We start from the raw sequence: 24826 nt of genomic DNA on the forward strand, positions 1-24826 counted from the left end.
CCTGTAACATATAGAAATAAATCAATTATTAAAGAATCCATTAGCTATTTATTGCCCCATTAGCTTTTCATGAGTACATTTCTTTAAAAGCTGTCTGAAAGGGGGAAAAAATCCCAAATGATAAAGAAAGTATAATAAATAGCCAAAAAGAGCAGAAGAAAATGAGAGCAGAATTACACAGTCCAAAGTTTTTTCCCTTGCTTTCACAAGAGACTCATCGCCACCTCCTGGTTAATGTACATCCTTATGGCTGGTGTTTGGGCCTTGCAGCACAGAAGTTATTTTTTTTTAATACTACACTCAAAAAGGCAAGCTTTAACTTCAAAAGGGAAGCTTTTTATTTAAAGAAATTCCTCCTTAGCCCTTAGCGCTTGGTCTGTAGACCACAATTAAGGAACAACTGGTTTTGCCGATGCACATCTTCCTTGTTAAGAATTTGCTGCACGCTTCAAGATGGGAGGTTGCTCTTTTTCCTCGTAAGACCCCCCCACGTGCTCTCCGGCTGCTGCGGTGAGCTGCAGTTCTCGTAGTGGGACACCAGCCAGCTCCCTGCTGCACAGGGAAGGAGACGTCACACAGACGTTTTTCTGTCCCCTGGCATGATTTCTGGTTCATGCTGATCTTGTAGTCTTTATTGTGGAACAGGAGCCTCGGAATAGGTAAGTTTGTTTTTTTTTATGGATTGTGAATGACTAAACAAAAGCCCTGAAACTGTCTCCTGGCTTCAAGAGCGCAGCCTCAGGCCTGGACTTTGGAGCAGGCTCACGGGAACGTGAGAGCCATTTGAGCACAGTTTGCTGAATCCCTGAGAAAGGCAGCTTCAAGCAGTCCTGTGATCACATATGTATTGTAGTAATCCGCTTCCTCGTAAGCTGAATATCCTGCTTGCTTTTATCTGGATAAAATATGTCTTGCCTTTAACGATGATTCTAAAATACGTATCCAATAGGGACACCGAGTACTTTCAAACTGTTTCTTTCCCCCACCAACTTTGTTTACCAGACGGTCATGTTGGAGCAAGTGATTAAAAACACCCAGGAGAGTTATGACGACGAAATTCAGCTCTACAATGAGCAGATCGAAAACCTTAGGAAGGGGATAGAAGAAGCTGAGAGGATCTTGGAAAAGTACACAGCTGACTGTCGCCAGTTGGCAGTCTATCAGCAGTCCCTAGAGAACGAGCTGGAACGGTACAAACGTATCATTGAGACCGAGGACAGCCGGTAAGGCTCGATTTCTGTATTCTGCCCACCTACAGCACATTTCATACCACTAGTTTTCCAACGAAAAGCACTGAAATGGATTCGAAATCCATTGAAGTCACCGTCAAGGAAAGGCTTAGTGCCACTTTGTGCTTCTCCTTTCCATAGTCTCCTTTTCATGTACTCTCCCCGCTTCGGTGCGCAAGGGTCAGGTACAAATGACAGCAAATTGACTGCCCTCTTCACTGCTAGGAAACTGCAGCATTACAGCCCTCACAGATAGCCCTCTGCTGCGTGGTCGCTGCACCTCTCCGGTCACACTGGGTAGCCCAGCATATACAACTGCAGCTGGCTGCGTGTGTGTATTAGGGAGTCTTGCTGGCACGTTCCAGGCAGGCTCGTCTTGCAGGGCTCAGGTATGGCAAATGTTTTGTATAGCAAAGCACTCCTCACAGCAATCTCAGTCTTCTTCAGGCAAGTAGGGGAAAGGATAGAATAGAAGAAATTTCCAGGGATTCGAGTTGTGTTTAAGTGAGACACAGTTTACCGAAGGGAAACTAGCACCCTCTAATGTCAGCCATTAACATCGCAAGAGGAAACGAGCTCACCTTTCACAGCAGTGTGCTGTATAGCCTGGGCAGGCAAATGCAGGAGAATCGGACCCCTGAAGGGCCAAAAATGCTGCTCTGGGTGATCCAGAAGACACAGGAGAAAAAAATTCACTAGTAGACAATGCAGTATTTCACACGGGTAGATTAACGCAGAGAAATAGATCATTTCATCTAACTTTTGGCATCTGGTTTTGGACACTAAGCTTTTTAATTAGGAGTATCTGATCAGGGTAATTCTCAGCACTTAAAGTGAAAACATGCACACCTCTCCTGACTGTGTAAGGAGCTTGCAGTCCTGAGTTAGACACACAGATCTAGATGTGAGTGTCTCCACAACATGTATATCCTCCTTCCAAAGAAAAAAAATTCTCTCAATTTCTGGATCTCACAGAGCAGACTGGAGAGGCCATGGGTATAGTAACTGTGTTTTGCATGTAGCCTGGACTCTCATTGTACCATTAATATCACTGACGCCTCAAATGTTTTCCAAAGGAGACTGGTCAGTTTTCATCTGATCCCTCTGAAGTCAGGCATTTGCAGGAAGCATTGAAAATGCTCCCAAATGTCATATTTTATTGGCTAAAATTTGCAAAGTCACAACGTGATCTGGGGCATACAAACAGTGACACTTCCAAAGGGTTAGGTTCTTCACGGAGGATTTGTCAGTCCTTCATTCTTTGAAAAATCAAACCCATTTAAGATGTCTCAGAGAGGACAGGTAACCCTAAAAACCTTGGCCATAGGAGAATCTAGATCATATTTTTTTTTTCTCTTGGAAGGGAAGTTGCTCTCATGGTATAGAAATTAAGCAATAGATTTTCAGCTATGTTGGAAACTGGATGCGAGGGCAAAGGATAGTGTATTTCTTCCTGGAGACTCAGCCAGCTCTGGGTTGAAATGCAGAAGGAGCCATTTCTCTTCAAAAGGTCACTGAAGAGATCACGATTGAGCTTACAGACTTGGCAGCTGCACCTTTGCGTCCCTTTCATAGTACTGGACTGGGTGCTGTTGCATAAGTGAACCAGCGAACTGAATCACTTTTTATAAGCCAAGATTTGTTCCATTCAATGGCAGGCTCAAAAACCACAGGATCTCACATTGTGGTTTCTGATTCCTTTGTCAAAGAGGAAATCATCATGAGATTAGCTTTTTATTGGCATCTTAAATCTTTCTTCTCATTTTGCAGAACTTAGGGACTTGCTAAGACTTTTTTTGCCCCCTTGTCAACAGGATACGCTCTTAAAACATCAAAAAGGAAAAATGAACCAGTGTGTCTTTTTTCACTGACTCAGTTATCACCTGTGTCCTTCTCCACTAACACATCAGTGGTATTCTTTTACAAAAAGGGCAGCGAACTTCCCTGGGGGTCCCACTGCTGTCTTTAGGAGCTCTGCGTGGGCCCGTTTGCCTGGAGCTGGAGTAAGCGAGTGCAGAGACCACCTGGAACACGAGAGGGAGCTTGAGTAAAGGGAAAGGCACAGGGCACCATCTCGCAGAATCTGCTTGAAGGCTGTTGGCTGCTTTCTCATTTGTATCAAAGTATATGACCATTTCATCTGGGCAGAGCATATGATCCACGTTCTTGCCCGACAATCATTAAAGGCATAAATGGGAGGTAGAGGTACAGAACTGGCTGACCTCTGAGAGGCATGAATTGCCTGCTTGCCCTTTCAAAATCTTCTTGTCCTTTCAAAATTGTTTGGTAATGACAAATCTGCTGCTATAGTTTTTTTGTTAACTGTGTAATTTGCCCAATGTAACAGAACATGCCTGGTCTTCTGCTGGTGGAAACCAGCGATGTTGATTTTCACCAGACAAGACACAAGCTCACATCATGCTCCACAACTCCTCACCACAGAGGAATGAATTTATTTAACCTTCCTGCTTCATTTTGTGCAACTTCTCTTGCTTTTGATGGAGATGAGGGGGAGAGGTCTGACTGATGCACATCTTCTCCATTAGGTTAAATTCTGCCATAGCAGGAGCTCCAGTCACACTCTTCACACAGATCTATAGACCTGTCCAGCCTCAAGCTCCAAGGGGAAGAGGTAAACCTGTGACATGTTTTCCTGTGTCTGTCAGGAGTAGCATTATTGTATTTTAAGCTGGATTTTCATTTGTCTCCCTTATGAACACCAGCAGTGACAGCCTGACTCAAAGCTTGCTAAGTAAACAAGACCATTTCAGCTTACCTCAGCTGGCTTTGGGACAAGCTGTCAAAGGCCAAAACCACAAACAAAGCCATTTCTTCACTCTGTTGACAGGCTAAATAATAAATTGCAAAAGTAAGCAAAGTCAGAAAGACACCTGAAACCATAGAAAGAGCTGTTTTTGTGTGCTGGCTTGTTGCAAGTTGTTGTTTCGCATCTTAATAATGTGAAAACAACATCAGGTTGTTTTGCTGCCTGCTGGAAGCAGGCAGAGGACATTTTTCCGTGCTATTTCTGTGCCATGGCCTGGTTTTGTCTGAGTGGTGTTTAATCTATGTTGTATGATTGCTTGTTTATAATTAGGATGTTTGTAAACTTGCTGACCAGTAAATGGCCAGGACTAAAACAGAGAAGATGGTCTTAAAGAGGAGAGAGGCTTCATAGAAAGGTGGTGTAGGTAAGAACATAAGGCATGACTTAATATAACATAAATTCAAGGACCACTGGGGTTTACTAACACTGAACCACCCCTGAGAATAAGGATAAACTGTCTTGTGTCAAATGAGGGATTTTTTTGGAGTGCAGGTGCAGCTTTTCCAAATGTTCCTTGGCATGCAGCAGTTTTAAATGAAATGGTTCCATAATGCACAAGGCCAAATCCTCAGCAACTGTAAATAGCTATTGTCCTGCAAAGCCAGTGGAGGTATGCTGTTTTATACCCACTGAAGATTCAGCCCCTGTCTCTACCTACACCTCTGCTTATTACCCACAAGGCTAACAGGGCATTTTATGTGCATTACTGTATCCATGACATTGGACAAGTGCAGCTGCCTTCAGGAAAGCATCTTAATATCTGTCTGTTCCTGTGTTCCAGTAATGCCCAGTATCAATCTCTCTGCCTCCCTTTGCTCTAGCTGTTCATGTCATGGAAATCACTAGCCTTCCTGTGCTCCTGCTGCTGCTACTGAAGTAGCATGGGGTTTGTGGTTAATGACTGCGGCAGGAAATCAGAAATAATGGCTGCAGGCAAAGGTTTCCTCTCCGCGTGGGCCTAAATCTGCACATCAGTGTTCAAGCAATGCCAAAATATAGCACCTCAGAACTGCACTCAAGCTGGCCAGCTACTTTATGCCCCTCTGTTCCTAGGGCCACTGGCTGTCACCTTGTCCCGCCTGATTCACCTTCCTGCATCTGGCCATACCCAAAATTGCCATGACAGGAGATGCCTGGCTCAGTCTTAGCCCCACTGGTATCCCAAACCAAGGCATTCTCCCACTGTGGGAGGTCCTGTAGGTGATACCCTCAGAGTGCTCCTCAGAGAGCCAGACTTCAGAAAACAGTGGAAGAGATGGTGACAACGCTCACCTTTCTGGTCAGGCCTGGATCTCCCACCCAGCAACCCTGCGTTCAGTGGGAAACTTTTAAATATGATTTTACTTTGTTTTGCTTTGTTTTTTTTACCCTTAACCCAAGCAGCTTCTGGAGTTGTAACACAACAGACAAGCTATTTCCACTTAGTCCTACAGCTGGGATATGACTAACATTGGGCACCTTCAGTATCTATATTAGGAGACTAGTTTCTTTGTATAGTTAATGGAACCAAACTCTGCGAAGATGCCTGAGAGGAAGGTGCTGAGTCCTACTGCACTCTCAAGCTCTAAATGTACCTCTTGAACATTAATATAGACTTGTTAGGTGAATGTTTTATACAGCTGCCTTTTTTATATGCAAAGTTATCATGTCTTCAAATTGTGTATGGAAGCAGCTGTCTCAGATGCAAAATGGCTATGTGGCCATGGGGGCCCAAGCAAAAGAAGATGCTCTCTAAGGTGCAAATGGAAGATATGCTCACATTTGCTGTTTCATTCAGTACACCTACAGTCAGCCATGAGGGTGAGAGATGGCTTTACCCTTTGCAGCAACTGTGTTCAGTATTGTTTGTTGTTGGCTTTGTTTCATTTTCTCTAGATATCACCCAGGCTATGCAAGATATTGCCAGTGCAAAGCCCAGACAAAAAGCTCTGACAAAGAAAATTTCCAGGAGAAAGGAGATCACATCTAAAGATATAACTGATGGTCTCTCACCTGAAAAAATGCACGAAGGAACTCTGGAAGGTTTTGACCAAGATCAGTTTGATTTTAAGCACAAAAGCACAGTCATATGTGAACCTAGGCAGGAAGGATTCGAATCTGTTGAAGAAGAAAAGGTCGCAGAGGATATACCTGATGGAGCCCAGATAAGTAAAGCCTTTGATAAATTGTGTAAGATTGTGAAGGAGAAAATAAAAGTCCATAAGAAACCAGAGCCTAAACCTGATTCCTACGCCAAAGGGCGTTACGTGCTGGTAACAGGGGAAGGAAGTTATAAAGACCCTTGCTTCTTGTCTTCCTCCATCCCATCCGGGGGAGGGATCACAGTTTCCACTGGCAATGGGAAGGTAGCAATCAGTGGTGATGTGGCGCCAATACCAGAGCTGCCAGAACCCACCGAACCATTAGAAAAAGAGAAAGGGGGTGTCTATGAAAGGAGGGAAGAGTTTGCATACCCAGAAAAACTGAAAGAAGAAGAGAAAGAAGAAGTGCTTGAATGGGGTAAAAAGCCAACAGGAAAAATTGAGCAAGCCCCAAAATATCCAGACATCTGCGAGCCTGAGACAGTCCCTTCCCCTAGTCTGATAAGTGTAGCAGAGCCAGGAGTCCTTCAAGAAGTGGAGTACGACAGAGAAGATAAACAAGACCTTTTGTTCAGGGAACCAAGTTTGCCCAGTTCCCTGAGCTATGAGAAGGTGGAAGTGGTGGAGTCCATTGAGAAATTTTCAGATGACAGAATTCAGACTTACGAGGAGACAGCAACGATTGTGGAGACAACGATAGAGAAGACAGGCAAGAAGAAGCCAGGTGACAAAGGCTCTTAAGTGACTCACACCTTGGATAGTCAACTTGTCTGGCACAGTTATTAAATGACACATTTTTTTTCCTGACCGAATGATAAAATAGTGAGATTTTTGCTGTTTGGTATGGAACAGATTGATACCTTGATGGCAGTTCTGTCTGATATAGGTTCACCTTTGGTGTAATGATCGTTAGAACGCTTCAGGGCAACGAGCAATAGGCACATTCTAGGCATCTAATTTCATGATTAGGACAAGTTGAAAGTTATTATTACTACAGAGTTGCCTGACTAAACAGAAGTATTCAGGGCAAATTTGCCACTTCCAGTGCATATTCCTCTGCTGCTCCTTTAGCTGCCATAAGTTTCCCCATCTCTCAGACAGCTGCAAATGTTAACTTGTGACATCTGGTTCATTTAATAAAAGCTTGGCCTTCTAAAGAAAATACCCACTGTGGGTGTGTGTTGCTTTTAGCACTGAGTTTTTACTAGTAAAAGTTAACTGACTGGGTTTGCATGAGTCTTTCCAGGAAGGAGCTGAAGATATGAGTTTCAAAACTGTTCCAAATCTTTCTCATTCATGGTCTTTAAGCAGAGGCAAGCTTGGCAGTACTTTCCTTTCGGATATGAAGAGAAACTATCTGTATTTGAAATATGCTCTTACTGCACATCTTCTGAGAATAAAACTTGAAATTTGGCCAAAGTAAAGCAGGGAACAGAAGTTATATTGAAAGTATGATTTTTCTAACTGAGGTATTTAAGAATAATAAGTTTTGAATGGGTTGCAGACAACTCAAAAGACTGTGAGGTTTGGTATTTTCTTTTTACATATGTCCTTGGACTGTTGCATTTTACAGTGTTTAATACTGCTACACGATCCTGGCACATCCTGAGATCCTGGCACAGACAATCCCACAGAACCCTGTGGGTTTGGTGGAACAAGCAACGCCTTCCCATGTAAGACATGCCCAAGGAAGCAAAAAGCAGTACCTCTGGCTCCTCTTGCACCTTCCAGAAATCCTTGGCTCAGAAAAAAAAAAGAACTCCTTCACTTCTTCATGTGCAAATGTACAGCACCATTTAAAGCTTTGCTCCAGTAAAACATTAGGCTGCAGCTTGACTTTACGGATACAAATAATCCCATTAAAGTACATACTTCACTAGGCTGGGCTCTACACTTTCTTTCTCACATCACAGCACAATTCTCACAGTCTTAGTTTCAGCTTTGCGCATTATTAAGCATTTTCCTTTCTGCCTGATTACTCGTTTCAGCTGGGAAAGAGGGGGGACAATTCCATTTCCCTTGAGGTGACTAGACTGAGCTCCATGACCATCTTGTCACATATCCCAAGATTTATCTTCAATATTATTTTTTTCATTTGTGGTTTCTAATGCAGGTTTAGTATCTAATCTACTGTGACTGTTACATCTGTTAAAATGGCACCTTATTTTTTGAAACAGGAACAGGTGACCCACATAGTCACATTTTTATTCAGAATTTTTTTGCTGCTGTTTTATTGAAATACTATGGGAGTATATGCCAGGCATTCCTTGCTAGAGTGTTTGTCGCATTTTCGTTTTATTTATTAACACTGTAAATAACTGCAGACAAGGAATTTATCAATGCACACATAGGCTGCGTTCTGGCGAGCGGGGAGCATCTACTCAGAACAACTAATGAAAGCAAGGTTTTGACTATTGCAAGTAAAAAATCATCTGCAGCAGCAGGAAGTCTGTTTAAAAATTCTGTTGCAAAACAGGGTGTAAATAGATTCAAGCAGTACCTAGACAGAACTGGGTATTCCCCTCTAACCATCTAATTTCACTGCAATATACAGAACTTAACGTTCAGACTACAAAAATCCTTAGTTAATGGAGAGGAGGCAGCACCTTCGGAGAGCCTGATTTAGGTATCAAATATATGAATATCTCCAGACACCTTCATCTATTCTGTGCTATCATGTGTCACCACTACAGTGGTGACAGATATAACTGGTTTTCTGAAGCCAATAAACCTTGTTAGGCAGCTGTGCAGTACAAAAACAGCTCCTGAAGCATGTTTGGTGCCACAGATTGCTGAAGAAGTTACATCCTGTATTGCACAGGCAGTAAGGTGGAGGTGCAAGACTTGAACCAAGCTGGTGCCGAGTTGCACCACTGACACCAATACGGGTAGGAGTCAAGGACTGTGAAGAACTAAGGCCTAAATTCTGCTACGATCTCTGGCCTGCCTTCCACAAACATGGCCGTTGCCCAGTAAAGCAGCAAATGATTGAGAGGTCCTCATCTTTTTCTAAACTTATATGAAAATTATGTGGAAAACCACTCGTGTTGTATTGTTCCTAATGACATTTCTGAAAGGTGTATTACATCTCATGACTTAGGGGTTAATCAATGGTTTAAATGAAGATTCTCAAAAGTATTTGAATGCTAATGCTAAAGTATAATGATGAAATACTTCTGAGCATCTATTTGGTATCTGACAGAGACTGAGATGAGACATCTAGGATACTGCAAGACACATCTAGCCTCTGTGGTAGTAAGATCTAGATAACGAGGTTCCCTGGCATCATCTACTACTGCAGACAGGTGAGGAAATTATTATAGATACTATATGGTTATTTAAAAACCACTTGCACCCTTTACCATGGGAATAAGTGAGCTAAGAACTATCCAAAAAGCAGAGGAGGGGTAGGCAGGGAGAGGGAAACAGGTTTCTCGTGGATGAAAGTGTTTGAAAGAGTAGAGAAAAACACTGCAGCTGTGGAAGAGCCAATAGTGTGTACAGTTTCCTTAGGGCCAAAATTGTCATTGCTTATGAAATGCAGTTGTTAATGGCAAACGAGACTGTCTTTTGCTGCATTCTTGAGCATTCACGCCCCAATTCAGGGGAGCAGCTCAGCACCTGCTTAACTTGGAGCCTTTGCAGAACATCCCTTGGAGTCAGTGGTGGAGTGTAAGTACCTGTGCAAGGATCTTCCTAGCCTGCGTCCTTAATCTTCTACATCCCATCACATCACACAGCTAACATACAAGTTGGAATTTCTCATCTGTTTTTGAAGATCGTATTTATTTCCCCAAAACACAAGGAATACTAATTACCTTATCAGCATAAAAAGCAGAGCATTAAGAAGTAGTCCCACTCACAGCATATTAGCTCCCATATAACTTCCGATAGGCAATGATGATAGGACCTGCCAGTTTACAACAGCTCTTTATTTTACTCAGATTATAAAACATCATCACAGGGCTTTAGTAACAATGTTCACCTGTTTTAAATCATGAACTTCATTTTCCCCTTTATTATAAATACTAACAAATTAACTTTATTTTCCATCATCAATACCTTAAAAACTTAGTCTAACTGAACATATTTTTCAGTGTTCCCCCGATGCAAAAATCCTGAAGAATTTGAAGTATATCTCTATATTGTATATACACTTAGTTTTATATATGCTTATATCAAAACTCACCATTTCTGTTTATCACTCATTATAGTGATCTTTCACTTAATAAATTATGTCAACATTATGAAAATATGAACAATCATTTAGTTATTTTGCTGCTATATAGGACATTTAATGATTAAACAGAGAATTGCAAAATTACATGAATGCAATGGAAATTAATGTACACATTAATTTAAAATTTCCACATGGACTTTTCTTATTCCAAAACTTTTTCCACATTTTAGACATTCCTTCAATAGCTTCCAGTTGTCTCTGTTTCTTTGAACACATACACACAAAAAGTAATTATGTGTGTGTATATGTATTATACATTGCATACTATATGTAATCCTCTATATTGATAAGCAAATATACATAACATTCACTGAATATACATATCATATATAATATATATGGAGAGAGAGATGCCACAGGTGTGTTGTATGCATTTAGACACACATGTATGCATAAATATATATATATGGCACATTCTTCCCTCCGATATGTATATGCAGCTCTTTCTGAGAACTGTGAGCCTTTCTCAAAACCACCCAATTCCAGACAAAGACACAAACAATCTGTCCGTCAACCCATTTAATTCCAGTGAGTTTTGGTTTATGCCTTGTGAACTCTAATCTGTGGTTTGAAATGGGCCCATCTTGTCCTTGGGTTAGTTTTTAAATCACCAAGTTAAACACATTCGACACTATAATGTATTTGAACAAATAAACAAGAGCATTTGAAAATTAAAAATCACACAGGGCCTGATTCTTCTCTTGCTGACACCAAGTGTGACTCCACTGTCTGTAATGGACCAAGTCTTAATGGATTGCTGCAACACGATGAAGAAGCTATGAACAGTGCGAGCCCGCTTGCCTTGGCCTTATTGTGTAGTTCACATAGACTATAAGTAGGTTGAGCTGTTTTGCATTTGGATTTAGAATAGGCCTCTTATGGAATGATAAAAGATGGATAGTCACTTTAAGGAACAGAATAAAGGATACATTCTTAAATGAAAAGTGTGCACCATATAACCTTTGGGTTATGTTTTTAATTTGTTAGATAAATATTTACTTACTGAATGTGTTTCTATTACTATGTACCTGATTAACCAGGACAGCTCTTATTAAAACATTTTAGATGAATACTCTGCATATTAAAAATACTTAATAAAATTCTGAAACTAGTCACTGCTAAAAAATAGATCTCAGGTCCTGCAAAGATCTTAAGCACCTGCTTAAAATAAGCATTTGACTAGGTCCACTGATGGCATTCACGCTAAGTTAGTGCCTAAATATTTGCAGGATCAAGACCATTTATTATTCAAAGGTTATAATTTGGGATCTCACACCTGAGAACATGTAGTGTTTGCTACCATGAGTAATCCCCATTGAAGAGAATGTGATGTCTTGTGGTAATAACCAGAACAGACTCCAAAGGAGGTAAAGACTGACTTTACTCACATGTGAAAAGTGAAGGTGGGACTAAGTCTTTAGACAGCAAAGAGCAATGACTATGGACAAATCTTCCCAAACACACTACCTTTTATTTCCCATGAAAGCCAACTTTGCATTATACATAAAATAACTTAGGCATCTTTTTCTCCTTAAATATATTTGTATAACACAAAAATAACAAATCTCTATTTTTAAAAATGAAATTTGGATAAAAAATTCCTTCTGGACTGAAACTACATACGTCATTTTTCTCCCACAGCAATTTACTGACAGCCAGGATGTAAACCCCAGAAAACAGGGGTCTGTAATTGGAAATGCTGACACAGCCTTGTCTTATGCTGCTGTAGTATATTTTAGTATAGAGATGAGCAGATGCACTTTTGCACAAAGGTTGCCAGAAATCCTACATCTCATTCCTTATGTGCTGGTTCTGCTGTAAGATGGTAAATTGATTTAAATTGCCAAAATTAAGAAAACAAAATTGAAACTTGTGCTTCTAGAATGCCCTGACCCTGCCTGGCAATGCAGTTCCCTTTATCACACAGCTTTGGCATCACTTCGCCTTCCTTATTGCATGCTTATTGAACCATTCTATGGCTAAAGCGTTAGTATGTTGTAGAAGTGTATATAGTAAGGAAAACTCTAAAAAGAACTGATTTCTGCAAATTAGATTTAAAATTTTTCTTCACCTCTAGATTTTTTTTTTTAGGGTCTAGTCTTACTTTGGTTGAACCCAATGGGGAAAGTCCCACTGAAGTCAATGATGCAAAAGGAGCTGTTAGACATTCAAAGACCTCTCTTTGTGATTCCCTCTCTCACAATAATTTTTAAAAACGGGCCCATTGTCACCAACTGCCAATGTTAAAATTCACTCTTTTTTAAATACAAACAACATTTACCACAAAAATATGAAGGGAAAAGCCATCAACTTGTTTGCAAGTTATTACCTAACTGTATGACCAAAAGAAAAATCATTTACAGTCACAAACTGTACATAGTATTTTGTAGGGAATGACATATTTGTGGTTTAGAGTAAAAAAAGATTGCTTCAGTGGTAATTAAAATAATCATTGACAAGATCTAAGACTCTAAAATCAAGAAAGTGTGATAGTTTGGCTACAGAGACGATCATTGTAATATGTCTAACACAGACATTCGGATAGTAGAAAGGTGAATAGCGGGATCCGGGGAAGGAACGAGACCATCATGCAGAACAGTGCTAGTTCTTGCTCAGTATACTCTTCAGGCTTCTCTCTACTGCTTCATCTAATTCTTCTTCCAGTTCTTCTTTCTTGGACATGGCCAGTTTGGACTGATAATCTTTTACTATTTGGTCTATATATGGTGCGCTCTGAGTCCCGTGCAACATCAGTGTCCACTCCTTCAGCACGCCCCGCTGTGGCACACTGCCGACAAACCCAATCTCTAAAGCCCAGGTGCCCCTGGGGTCTTCTCCCCAAGTGTGTGTGGTCATGAAAGGCCATTTGTCAAAACCCACCTTGGAGTCGTCATCTCTGGGACGTCGGCTCAGTAAAATGGATTTTGTTCCCATTGGCGAGGTCATGTTGATGTTGAGGTCTCCTCGCCTAGTTGAATTCACAGTTATAACTGCCTGGACATGTTCAAGATATCGGACAAAGTTTTCTTTCCCCTCACAAGCATCAGTTGTAAGGGTGAGGACCAGCTTGCCACTTGATGGTATCTTTCTGGAGATCACAATACAATTAAGCAGATTAAAAGGATATACACATCATGACATGTCTTATTCTAAAACTATATTTAACATCAATATTATAATCTTATATATTATTTAACTTTTAATACCATTCATTATTATTAATACATGAAACATTAAGAAAATAAAAACTGCAAGCCTAGCCAGAAAGAGAACGTTCTGTTTTTATAAAATGGTATTAAAACCTTAAATTGAAAATACATTACAAAATGTACACCTACACAAAGAAAGAAGGAATACAACTAAGAAGTGCAAACTGCTATTTAAGAACTATTAATATATATTTAATAGCTGCCTTTACTAAACATTACTATATTGAGTAATGGCTTAACAATCCTTACATTCACTAAAAGAACCATGAGCAGTCAATCCTATCAGACAGTCACCTTAAAAGACATCAGCAAAGACATGTATCTGGAGTCATGGAGTCAGCTGCACAGAATTTCAGTGCAGTCATATTCAAATCTATTTCCTTGCTCTGATCTGGAAACTAACACAAATGGTGAATCCCAGTTTCAACTGATTTAAATAATTCTTTTCTATTAAAATTGCTATCCTTGAGTTCCCCTGTAGAGGAACACATGCACACAGAAAAGAAGTCAAACTAGTTTACTGAGTTCCTGAAGTGGTGGACCCTGAAGTCACAAATTTCTTGGTTATAATAATTAAGTTCTTACAAAGGCAAACTCACAGTTAACTGAAGGACATTTGTCCTTATGAGGGTGGAAAAAAAACAGAAGCACCAGAAAAGCTAAATCCATGGACAGAATGTAGGCTTAGTCCTGCAATATTTGTTTTGCAAGGGCCCCGTCACCAAACAGAAACAACACCCCTGTTATAGAGGGTCTCCGTTGCTAGAAACAGACGCTTGAGAAGGAATTCTTGAATGTTATCATGCCTGACAGACAGCTGCTTCAGGTAACTAAACAGGAGACACCAAAAGTGATGATGGAGATCTGAAATTTAAAATCCTGCTCTTGTAAGGGAACTGGGGTCTAGGTTCAAGTTAAAGGAGAATTTCTCTTTCCATCAGCATTCCAAGCAATGAAACCCTTCCTAGGGTTACGCACTTCAGCCTCAGCAGATTATTTTCATAATTAGCTGATTCCCCCCACCCCAAAAAAGAATAAAAACAAGTAGGCTGAATTCTGAATGTTCCTGATTTGGAGCAGTGATCTGAACACAAATCTCCCAGAGGCTGACCTAACCATGGGGAGTGCAAGTGGACTCAGCCCTGCTCTGAGCTGGTCATTAACGGATACTCTGTGTTGAAATAGGACATACATTTAACAGCAAAATAAACTATACATTTAAAGCAAGGGGTTTCTGTGGAGAAAGATTAATTGGTGTGTCCTGACTTCAGTGCTGCTTGCTGACACTAACAACAGCTGCTCTCCAAGGCTGCATTAGACTGGTAAATGAGAGCAGGGCAGAGCGTGGGCTGGAGCCCTGCACTGTATGAATTGGTTTTAGTTTGTGGAGCGGTGACTTGCCCGTGATCCCCCCCATTTACCTTCCCTCTCCATCCACATTTCATTCTAGCAGATGATGTTGGTGGGAGCTATAACTGCTATAACCCTTTTGGGCCTTTGGTTACACACGTTGGTCTGTGAAATCACTTGCAGCTATTACAGGTCTCATTAACGTTTGTCAAGAGATGGACTGAACAAAAAAGGAAGCAATGTGACGCCAGCCAGTGCTCTCCCCTTCCCGCGCGCTGGGCACCTGCCAGGCGGTTACTCCCCAAGCGCGTCAAGAAAACGTGGGAGGCAGCAGCAGTTCCACAGCTTGCCTCCAAGGGGAGGCCAGGACGAGAGGCGAGAGCCTGCTGGAGGAAAGCGGGGTACGTTGGCACCTTCCCAGCTCTCACAGAGGAGGCCAGAAGCCCGTCACGCACCGAGCAGCAGTCGCGCTCAGGCCCGCACCGCTGGCCCGGCGGCACTGGCGCCCGGCCCGGGAGCAGTGCAATAGCGCCCTGCCGGCAGGCGAGGGCCTGCTGCACCTCTCTGGGCTCGGGATTCGACTAGCAATTACCAAGTACCTCAGGAACTGCCTACCAAATAGCATAAATAGCAAAGAACAAAATTCCGTGCGTCTTCACCATCAGTGTGCTGTGAGTAGTGGCTCAAAGAAGCCTGCCTAAAAGGAAAAATCCTTAAAAGGCAGGAATTACTGCAATCCTTTAGAAAGGGAAAAAGCCACAAAAAACTCCAGTCAGTTTGTTATTATCTCCTTCAGTGTTTGTAATTAATACTCAGATGTACGCTGTATTCTTGTACATGAACTTCTTACTGACATACAATGTTTGATGTATCACTTTTTTTTTTTTTTAAGCATTACTCATTCAGGATTAAAGACCTATAAATTTAAAAGGTAAGTACTTGTTTATATTTCTACAGCTCTTGAATAAAGCTGGCATTTTATTAACTATGTATGATAGTTACAGAGCAAGATGAAGTGACAGCCTTTGTTCATTATTTTTAAACACTCACTTCTTTTCAAAAGAAATGAGTGCTATAAGTACAAATCCAACTGTTTCCCTTTCCTAATGAAATAGTGCATTCTTCAGAGTCCAGTGAAAGCACTTCACTTGAGCCTGATTTCCAGGAATTCTTTTCTTCCTGAAATAAATTCCAGGCATTACAGTTCGATACATTGCTAATTGGCTCAGGCCAGCCTCTGCTTCCCCTTTAATAAAGTATTGTCTTCTCAGGACTCCTTACAGAGTAAAAAGACTTTCAGGCCCAGATCCTCAAGGCATTTAAAAACCCATATTAAACCGAAAAATCTGTGTTGTTCTGAATCTTATATATGCCCTGGAGCAGAAGCTGGTATAACATAAACATTGTATAGCTAAAAGATTTGAACATTTGAGTATAATAGCCTCAGGATTTATTTTGTATCCCAAAGTGCAAGGAAAATGTACTATAAGCCAGCCAGAGGTGAAGGATCGTAATCTCATAGTTGCCTTACACTTGCAATTTCTCTGCATGGGAACTATCACCTCATTTTGCAGACTCCCATTGGGCAGTGGTAACTTTGTGCAAACTGGAGAATTAAATGCTTGAGAAATTAATCCCGGCAGGATTACTAGCATTGTCCTCAAAGGCATCTGAACTGGCATGGTCTCAGAGCAATCTCACACCGCAGACAAAGATTTGTTAAACAGCGCTTCATTCTGAAAGTTATGATAAACGCTTTCTATCTCCTTCAGTAAATGAAGGAGGACCCCAGAGGACAAGTCTTTTTTATCTATCAACACCAAACCCCAAAGAAATAACAAAACAGCAGTGTTACAACACCATCTATTCTGCAGACAGCCTGCCAGCTGCTCCCTCCACCTTCTGAGTGCTGCAGTGCAAAAGTTATCTCATCTCTCTAAAGCACAGCAGAACAGGCTTGATCTGTTTCCGCCTTTGCTATTAATTAGGATGCAATTCTCTCTGCTTCACTAGACTAATTACAATAGTCCAGGTGAATTTCCCCAAAGAAACAAAAATAACTTAAAACAAAGGGGACAAAAAAGCCTGACAGGAAAGGAGCAGAAGAGATGTTTTTCCCACATTCATCACAGCCTATAGCTGTTCAATTGCAGTATACATATTCATTTTTGCATGAAATGTAATATCCAGTTACACAGATCAGCAGGGAGACCTAGCCATTTTTCAGAAGCACACTCCTGTGCCTCTGTTCCTCAGCTAATGAACTATGATTGAGTTAAATCATCTCTGTAGCTCCCTGGACCAGCCAGAATCATAGACTTGTCCATTTTTTTTTCTTTTTGCTGACCCAACAAAAATCCCTTTTCACGGAAAGTTGCTATTGCTAACAAGCGTTTCTATAGTCAGCAGAGAAATGCTGCACTTTAAATATTGATTACTTTCAGCTCACCACATATTCTAGGCATTAAATTCTTCCCTGGCCTGTTTCTGCTAATTGACAATGTTGCTATGGTACATGCCACTGTATCAGCTGCTTACCTACCTAAATATAGAAAATGTTGCTGCAACAATGCCAGACTGGAAAAATAAACCAATTAACCATGGCAGAAGTACAGCGTCAGTTTTCATCTCCAAGGATTCTCTGGAGATGCTGGGACCTGACAAGTTTCACTTATAATGTAATTCAAAAAATGTAGATGTTGCAAGTCATGAGGTTTATTATCTCCTGTCAGAGATATTTTCATTGGGAGACATAAATATTATAGCAGTACTATTAACATACAGCTGTATCAGATAATTATAGAAGGGGCACCTACACATAATGCACACTAATACTTTATTGCAGTAGATTTAGGCTTTTCCAAGGCTTAGGTAGTGCCTGACTCAGTTGGAAAAAACTTCACTGCTGTCTATGCTTTTAAAATCTCTTCTTTACAAATGCATGTGCTCTAAGCACGGAGCCTATTCTGGGTGTTGCTCTCAGAAGAGAGTTAGTGCATTTCTGAACTCTGGAGCTTTTCAGAGAATCACAGCCATAGAGAAGCCTTACTGCAGCTCAAGATTCCTGGGATGGAGGAAATGCCCTGCCATCATCAAGGGAAAGCAAGTTTTCTGAAAGCACCATGACTTCTGCTTTTCTATCCAACACTCCTTTCAGTAGCAGAAACTGGACTGAAAAACAAAGGCAGAAGGAGACGATAATACTACATAGTACTTGCCCCACTCTTGCTCAGTCTGCTCCCAAATACATCTACCACATTGCCTAATGGATGCAGCCAAATCTACAGAATGAAATTCTCTCTTTTCCTGTAAAGCAATCTCCATTTCAATAAATAGGGCTGTACTAAGGTAAATGAGATGGTTTGTCTTCATAAACACAGTCTGCATGTAAATTATGAATAAGCTAGAGACAGCTCAAAATTAGTTTCAGCACTCTCATTTGTTACCTATCTGTGAGCATGTGTGGGCCAGATAAATTAAACTCAGATCTCAGCTGTAGAACCTTGGATCCTGCAAATACAAATCTGTTGGGAGCAAACCTGTTCTTTGCCTGGCTGAGCTATGTGCCAGGGTGGCATGTTGGTTTACTTTCTTTTTCCAGTAGAATAATGCCTTCAAAAATGGCACTGAAAAGTCAAATTTCAAATGTTATAGACATAAATTGGCCATCATCAGGTTAGAATTTCAAATAATTAAATTGAACTATAGCTGTTGTAGTCAGTTAGTATTAATTCATTCACTTGTTGACTCACTCAGTTTAGCACATGAAGGTAATCAGAAAATAATTTGACTACCTATCCTGCAATTAGAGATGTGAAGAACATAAACCAAACACAATTAAATGGTGAAATGTTCAAACTGAATCCCTGATACCTGTAGGTGACTGCTTCAGTCTTCTGGAGATAAAACTGTTTACTGGAATAGGTCACAAGGAGATATAACCTGGCTAAGAGATAAATTATTTTTGGCAGCACTGTGGCAGCCCCAAGTAATTTACTTGGTTTAAGGTGCCAGCCTCCCAGATTTTTACTTGTGCACATGCTCTTTTTTCACACAAGCTTTGCCACAGACGTACTTGTGAGTGATCAGGAAAAATAGATGCTGCTTTTAATACTACTGGCATTAGCAATGACTCTACAGATCATCCAGGATTTGAAAAATCATAATAGCTTATTTATTAATTTATTGAAATATCTGGATTGTGACTGATAACATTAGGCTTTCTTAGAAAAAAATTGTTCAGTATATTTCTCTGATCATCTATTTCTTTGTTAAGGCACTTGCACGCTTATGGTCTCTTAAATGCCTGGAAAAAAAGCAAAATCCATAAACTAGACTATTCACTTACTCAGGTTCCTGTATTGACCCTCCAACACAGTGGAATCTCTCAGGAACAGTCTTCCAGTCTTTTGCCATCTTAACCATTGCTCCTGCATCTAGGACGCCATAGCCAAACAAATGGTTGAATTCCAGCCCAACACCATTTCTACGCCACTGATGAACCTCATCATGAAGCTGGTTCCTTTTGGAGGTGAGCACTGTCAAATGCTGCATGTCTCTCCATGTCAGATCCAAGCTGTGGAAGAGCAGCATGGAAAACAGTATTTCTAAGCAGATATTAAAGAAAGATAGTGTGTTTGAGTATGCATTTTGGTAAAATTTGCTTCTATGAATCGCACAGAAAATGTATCTACATACATATCAATAATAAAGCTTCTTTTGATTTCAGTGGGAACAAGAATAGGTTTTAATTGCATAGAACTTCACATATTCCCCAAAATTACATAATCATTTCTGATTGTTTCCCTGTTCTTAAAAGCAACTGATTTCAACTACACACTATATATCCCCCATGCAATTTTTAAGCTAATAAAGTGAGTGGTACATTACGCCAGACCCTGAACAGAATTAAAAAAAAAAAAAAAAAAAAAGATGATGACAGAATATAGCCTAGCTTTCCTCTTATATCTTCCCCTTGCTTCCATGTCTGCTTCTCCTGCTTTTCCCCTAGACCTTCCAAGGTTCTCCCAGAGCAGCCCTGATCTGATGGAGCCAGTGGGCTATAACAAGCAAGGCCTTAGGAATTCCACTGGACTGTGAATATGGACATACAGGCTGTGGGTGGCTGTGAATTTACATTTTAAGGTATGATAGAGGTTTGTCACCCATGATGTACTAGCATGGATGAAGTACAGTAATGTTTGTCTAGATTAGATGATCATTTTTCATCACCAGCTCTTGTCTTCCTAGATTCACAGTGATTATGATGATAGGAAGGGCATTTATAAGTTCTTATTCTGAAAACTTTAGAACTGAAATTCTAATTCTACATAACCGAAGTTATTCCAGTCATTTTATGATGAACTCTTTCAACATTACAATATGTCTGATTCAAACCATCAACCTAAAAGGATCTGCTTCTCAGTTTTCTGTGCCCCAAGTAATAAGCACGTGCGCAGGCTGAATGTACACCAGAACAGCCAATTATTTAAACATTTTCAAGGTGACACAAGATAGCTGAAAACCAGCTATAACTTGCATCATTCTTCCTGAAACCTTTTAAGAGCTCCCTGCTAAGTATCTTAAAATTATACTTTTCAGCTCACAGATTAGCTTGCATTTTAGAGACACGTCAGACCTGTACTACAAATGAGCTGAGAGACATGGTGGGAGGTCTGCACATGGAATCGTCAGCCTTCCTGTGAAGGCTAGCGTAACCCATCCAGGGCAATTCTACACAATACAATGAAAGTTTAAAAGAGCCAGCCTGGAAGAAGATAGGAGACAATTACAATTCTTTTTTTTTTCTTTCTTTCTTCTCAGCAAAGGCTACCAAACCAATCGCAAAGCAGAGGTATTAGCCTAACTTCCACTCGTGACAGTTTGGCGAGATTAATTCCAGTCTTCGTGGATAGCCCAGATGAAGAGGAATGATAATTATTACTGAGATATTAAGATTTTAGTCCAGGTTAAACATGCAGTCATCAGAAAATTCCTTAAGCCTTTATATTTTTATGGCCATATTAATTTATTACATTGTGGCTGTCCCACCGAACAAACTTGATAGTAAAAGGATTGATCATCCAAAGTTCAGCATTTGGCATGGGTGTTTTATATGTATAAAACTGGAGCAATTAAACTCAGCCTGAGTCATGCTCTGAGCACAACAATCACGGCTCTACTAATGATACAATACACTCATACACTTTGTCTCCTCTGCCAAATCTTCATTCTTCTGCATACTGTCAAAGAAAACTATGTATATAGTGCTCACTCCATGCTGTGCTTGCAGCAACTAAAGCTGTGTAACTTTGATCAAATGTTGTCTCACTTCATAAAGCAGTTTAACGCAAAAGGAAACAGATAGTATATGTTATTTTAAGGAAGTTTTCCTAATCATTAGAAAACAAGATAATGAAATAAGATATACAAGAGGTTTCCAATGTCATGAATAGCATGAAGAAGGTAAATAAAGAATAGATATTTACTCTTTCACTGAACAGAGGAATTATGTAGCACCCAAGCAGATGACCAGCAATGAGAAAACAAACCAAAGGAAGAATTTCTCCACCCCTCTAAAAATTATTATTACTTTGGAACTCATTGCCACAGGATGATACAGATGCCAAATGTACAGACAAGTTGAAAAAGGGTCAGATAAATCCAAGGAAGACAAATCTGCCTGTGCCTATTAAACAGGATAGGCTAGATACCCCCTCTTCAAACAACTGACTGCCAAAGCTGCTCGGTGAAAGATCACTCTACATCCCTGTTTTTTATACTCTCCCCTATGCATCCACCATTGCAGACAGAACGTGGCACAGGATGAACTCCTGGCTGATACTGTAGGTTCATTCTTGTTTTTGTGAACTGGACGTTCCCCACTGGAGAAGTGGAGAAATGCAAACAGAGCATTAACTGAAATAATCTCTCCCTCAGACAGTGCTAGAGAAGCCAAACCCCTGAAAGGTGTGGGTATAGAGGACACAGAGAGTGAGCGAGTCAGCCAAAATGTGTCTGTTTTTTGCTTTTGGCAAGACTGAAGCTCCATCTGTAAGTTACCACGCATGTCACTACTGTATCAGGCATCCTGTTAGCTGTTCTAGCCCCCGTGCCCCAGGCAGCTGGCTTATATGACAAACAACATAAAACAAACACCAAACCCCCTGCTCTCCTGAGCTCACAAAGAATTTCTTAACAGCATACTTAGCCTCCAGGGCCAAGGCGAACACTCCAGCTGCCTCAGGGGCAGCTGCAGACGTTCCCGAGTGACGGAGAGTGCAGTTGCCATACAAATCCGTTGTAGCCTGTAATGATATTAGAGTTAATTAATGAAACCAGCTAGTCCATTTTCCTGGGGGCTACAGACTCAGAAAAGTACAGAAAGTGCAGTTTGTGCCCTTGCTCTTTGGAATAATTGTGTATTTGTTCTTAGGATCCTGATAATCTGTTTTCTTCTTGGAATAGTGTATTTTAAAACACAATATGACATAGTTAGAGAAGTCAGGAATACAAGAATAGATTATAATGTAAGAAAACAATGTTCATTAACACTTAGAACTCATAAACTCATACAGATGTCATTTATTTCCTATAAACACTGTTTAATCAAAGGCCTTAAATTCTCCTGTGGTTATCAGGATGATTTGAAATTTGAATTTTTAACAATATTGAAATTTCTAACATTGGTGCAACTGCAGAACCAACAGCAGTAATCTTCTATCTTCTATATAGATTAGTCACTAGAACAGATCTGAAAGATACCCTAGGAGTACATTTTATGGTGATAATTATAAAAGGCGACACAGATCATCTTGGCTGATATTAGCGCATAGCAGAAACCAGTATTTTTCCATCTGTTACTGCACACAGGATGCTACAATACGTCTTTATTTGGGGTTTGAGACAGGGCTGAAGAAAATGTATAGCAGCTTTTGGCAAAGGCCAACCTTGAGTTATTACACCTGAATTTTTCATTCTGTGAATTAGACTATATCCTGGATAGTCTGAAAACACTGATAAGAACAATGACTGGTTACTGGAAGAGAATCCCAGTTATACATGAACAGAAAGCGTGTATTTTCCAGTAGTAAGTTTGGCCCTGTAAAGGACTGAACCCTTGAATATGATGCTCCACACTGATCTCAATATGAGACTGTATCTCTGAGGGTAGTCTGAACCCCCACTTTTCCTCTGCAGGCAAGTGACTGTCTTTCTGTTCTGTACAGCTTCTAGCACAGCGGAAGTCTGGTTCATGTCTGCTCTGCTGGTACAATTAGGTATGATCTCAACTAACATACAGATGATCTCTGTTGATGTCAGCACAGACTTCAACACTTTTCATTTAGATTGTATTAGAGACCTTTTGTCACCCTGTCCTCTGGAAAGTGGGAAATTGAACTTTTAAATCAGTAAAGATTTCTGATAAAGGAAAGCACCAACTTTAAGAAGATATAAAATATGGAAGATCATTGCTATTCTTAATACTAATCCCACATCTCCTCAGCTGACAGTTTTGGCATGATCAGGTACTGCAGATGAGAAAATATCCATCTCAACAAAGCAACATCTGCTGCTCCAAAGCAGACAGAGATGTAATAAGTCGTGGGAGTGCACAAAGACAGCAGCAACAGCACAATAATATCTGGACTCACCACGCCAGCCTCTGGATTTCTCTTCCTCCCATTACTAAAGGTGGAGGCCAAGGTTGAAGAGCAGCTTTCATCATACAAAGCTGTCCGTCCGTCGTTTATAGCAGAATTGATGGAGATAGTCCACATGCTCGATGCATAACCATCACAGTTACAGTCATCGTAGCTGCCCCCATCTCCAGAGGCCCAGACATAGATGCTTCCTTTGCCACTCCGGCCCTGTGATAGGGGAAAATTGACCCTCTTGGGTTAAATTGCAAATAGGAAATAACACCCAGTTTAAACTGCATATCTAATCATGAAGCTAGGCATCTATAAAGGAGAAAACTGGTCCAAACAAAATGTACATCAACTATAAGCTGAAATAACATGGACTTGTGCAGATTTTTTAAATCCAGTTAGCTGGCAACCACAGACAGTTTTACAGCCTTATGTAGACAGAGCATTTCCATTTAGCTCCTGTTTTGCTTGACACCCTGAAAGCTTCTGTGCCAGAAGCTAAAATGTTTTATGGATTCATTTGTGTTTATGTCGAGCTCTAAGTACTATGAGGAAAGTGTTCCTCTAAAAGGGATATAGGTCATCTCACTTACTGGGTTTCTAAGATACGATTAAGTCCAAGCAATGGCTAAAAAACTCTGCAAAACTGGCAACTTTTTCTCTTGATAGACCTCCTCCCTAGGTACCATCGACTTATAACTGTTTTTCTGACAAACCAGACTCTACTACCAAGCAAAAAATAGAGTTGAGACCATATGAATCATCTACAGAAAGATGTTCTACCAATTACACTGAAAAGTCTAGAGATGGATGGGAGAGACTGAAGCTGATGGGCATCTATAAAGGCTAGGTCCTTCCCATTAATTAAAGGAAAGAAATTTCTAACTTCTCCCTCACTTCCAGACAGGCAAGGAGTGGGAAGGGATCAAATCAGCTGTTTCTTCTCACCCCATACTAAGAAAGAGGTAGAAGCTGCCTGGAAGAGACCTGAGAACACTGACACTCCAAGAAAAAAATCAGTGCTACTGAAACCAAAGCTCAGATCTCCCACTGAGTCCAACATAGCCACGATTCACTCTGTGTGTAGCCTAATGCAATCCAATGTTTACTCCTAACAGCATCAGGAGGGCACAAGGCCTCAATTCATCATACCATTTATGTGCATTGGGCAGAAGATGAAAAAAATTCTTTTTCGGCCTCTTCATTGTCCAGCATGAAATGGACACTAAAGAACATACA

At 40.6% G+C, this 24826-nt stretch overlaps 2 protein-coding genes across 2 annotated transcripts in view; one reads left to right on the top strand and one right to left on the bottom strand.

Moving 5' to 3' along the window:
• BFSP1 (beaded filament structural protein 1) overlaps positions 1 to 6878 on the top strand; it is a 28222-nt gene extending 21344 nt beyond the window's left edge. Inside the window, exons 6-8 of the mRNA XM_013957181.1 lie at positions 1003 to 1223; positions 3776 to 3861; positions 5932 to 6878. Coding sequence (XP_013812635.1) covers positions 1003 to 1223; positions 3776 to 3861; positions 5932 to 6878 — 1254 coding nt within the window. The remainder of the gene's footprint in view (positions 1 to 1002; positions 1224 to 3775; positions 3862 to 5931) is intronic.
• Positions 6879 to 11087: 4209 nt separating this feature from the next.
• PCSK2 (proprotein convertase subtilisin/kexin type 2) overlaps positions 11088 to 24826 on the bottom strand; it is a 117676-nt gene continuing 103937 nt past the window's right edge. Inside the window, exons 9-12 of the mRNA XM_067294676.1 lie at positions 23591 to 23806; positions 22143 to 22243; positions 19285 to 19512; positions 11088 to 13465 (exon numbers count right to left, since the gene is read on the bottom strand). Of these exons, the coding sequence (XP_067150777.1) occupies positions 12979 to 13465; positions 19285 to 19512; positions 22143 to 22243; positions 23591 to 23806 (1032 nt within the window). The 3' untranslated portion in view covers positions 11088 to 12978. The remainder of the gene's footprint in view (positions 13466 to 19284; positions 19513 to 22142; positions 22244 to 23590; positions 23807 to 24826) is intronic.

The sequence above is a fragment of the Apteryx mantelli genome, chromosome 3 (genome assembly GCF_036417845.1).
Source record: "Apteryx mantelli isolate bAptMan1 chromosome 3, bAptMan1.hap1, whole genome shotgun sequence".
NCBI classification, from domain to species: Eukaryota; Metazoa; Chordata; class Aves; order Apterygiformes; family Apterygidae; genus Apteryx; species Apteryx mantelli.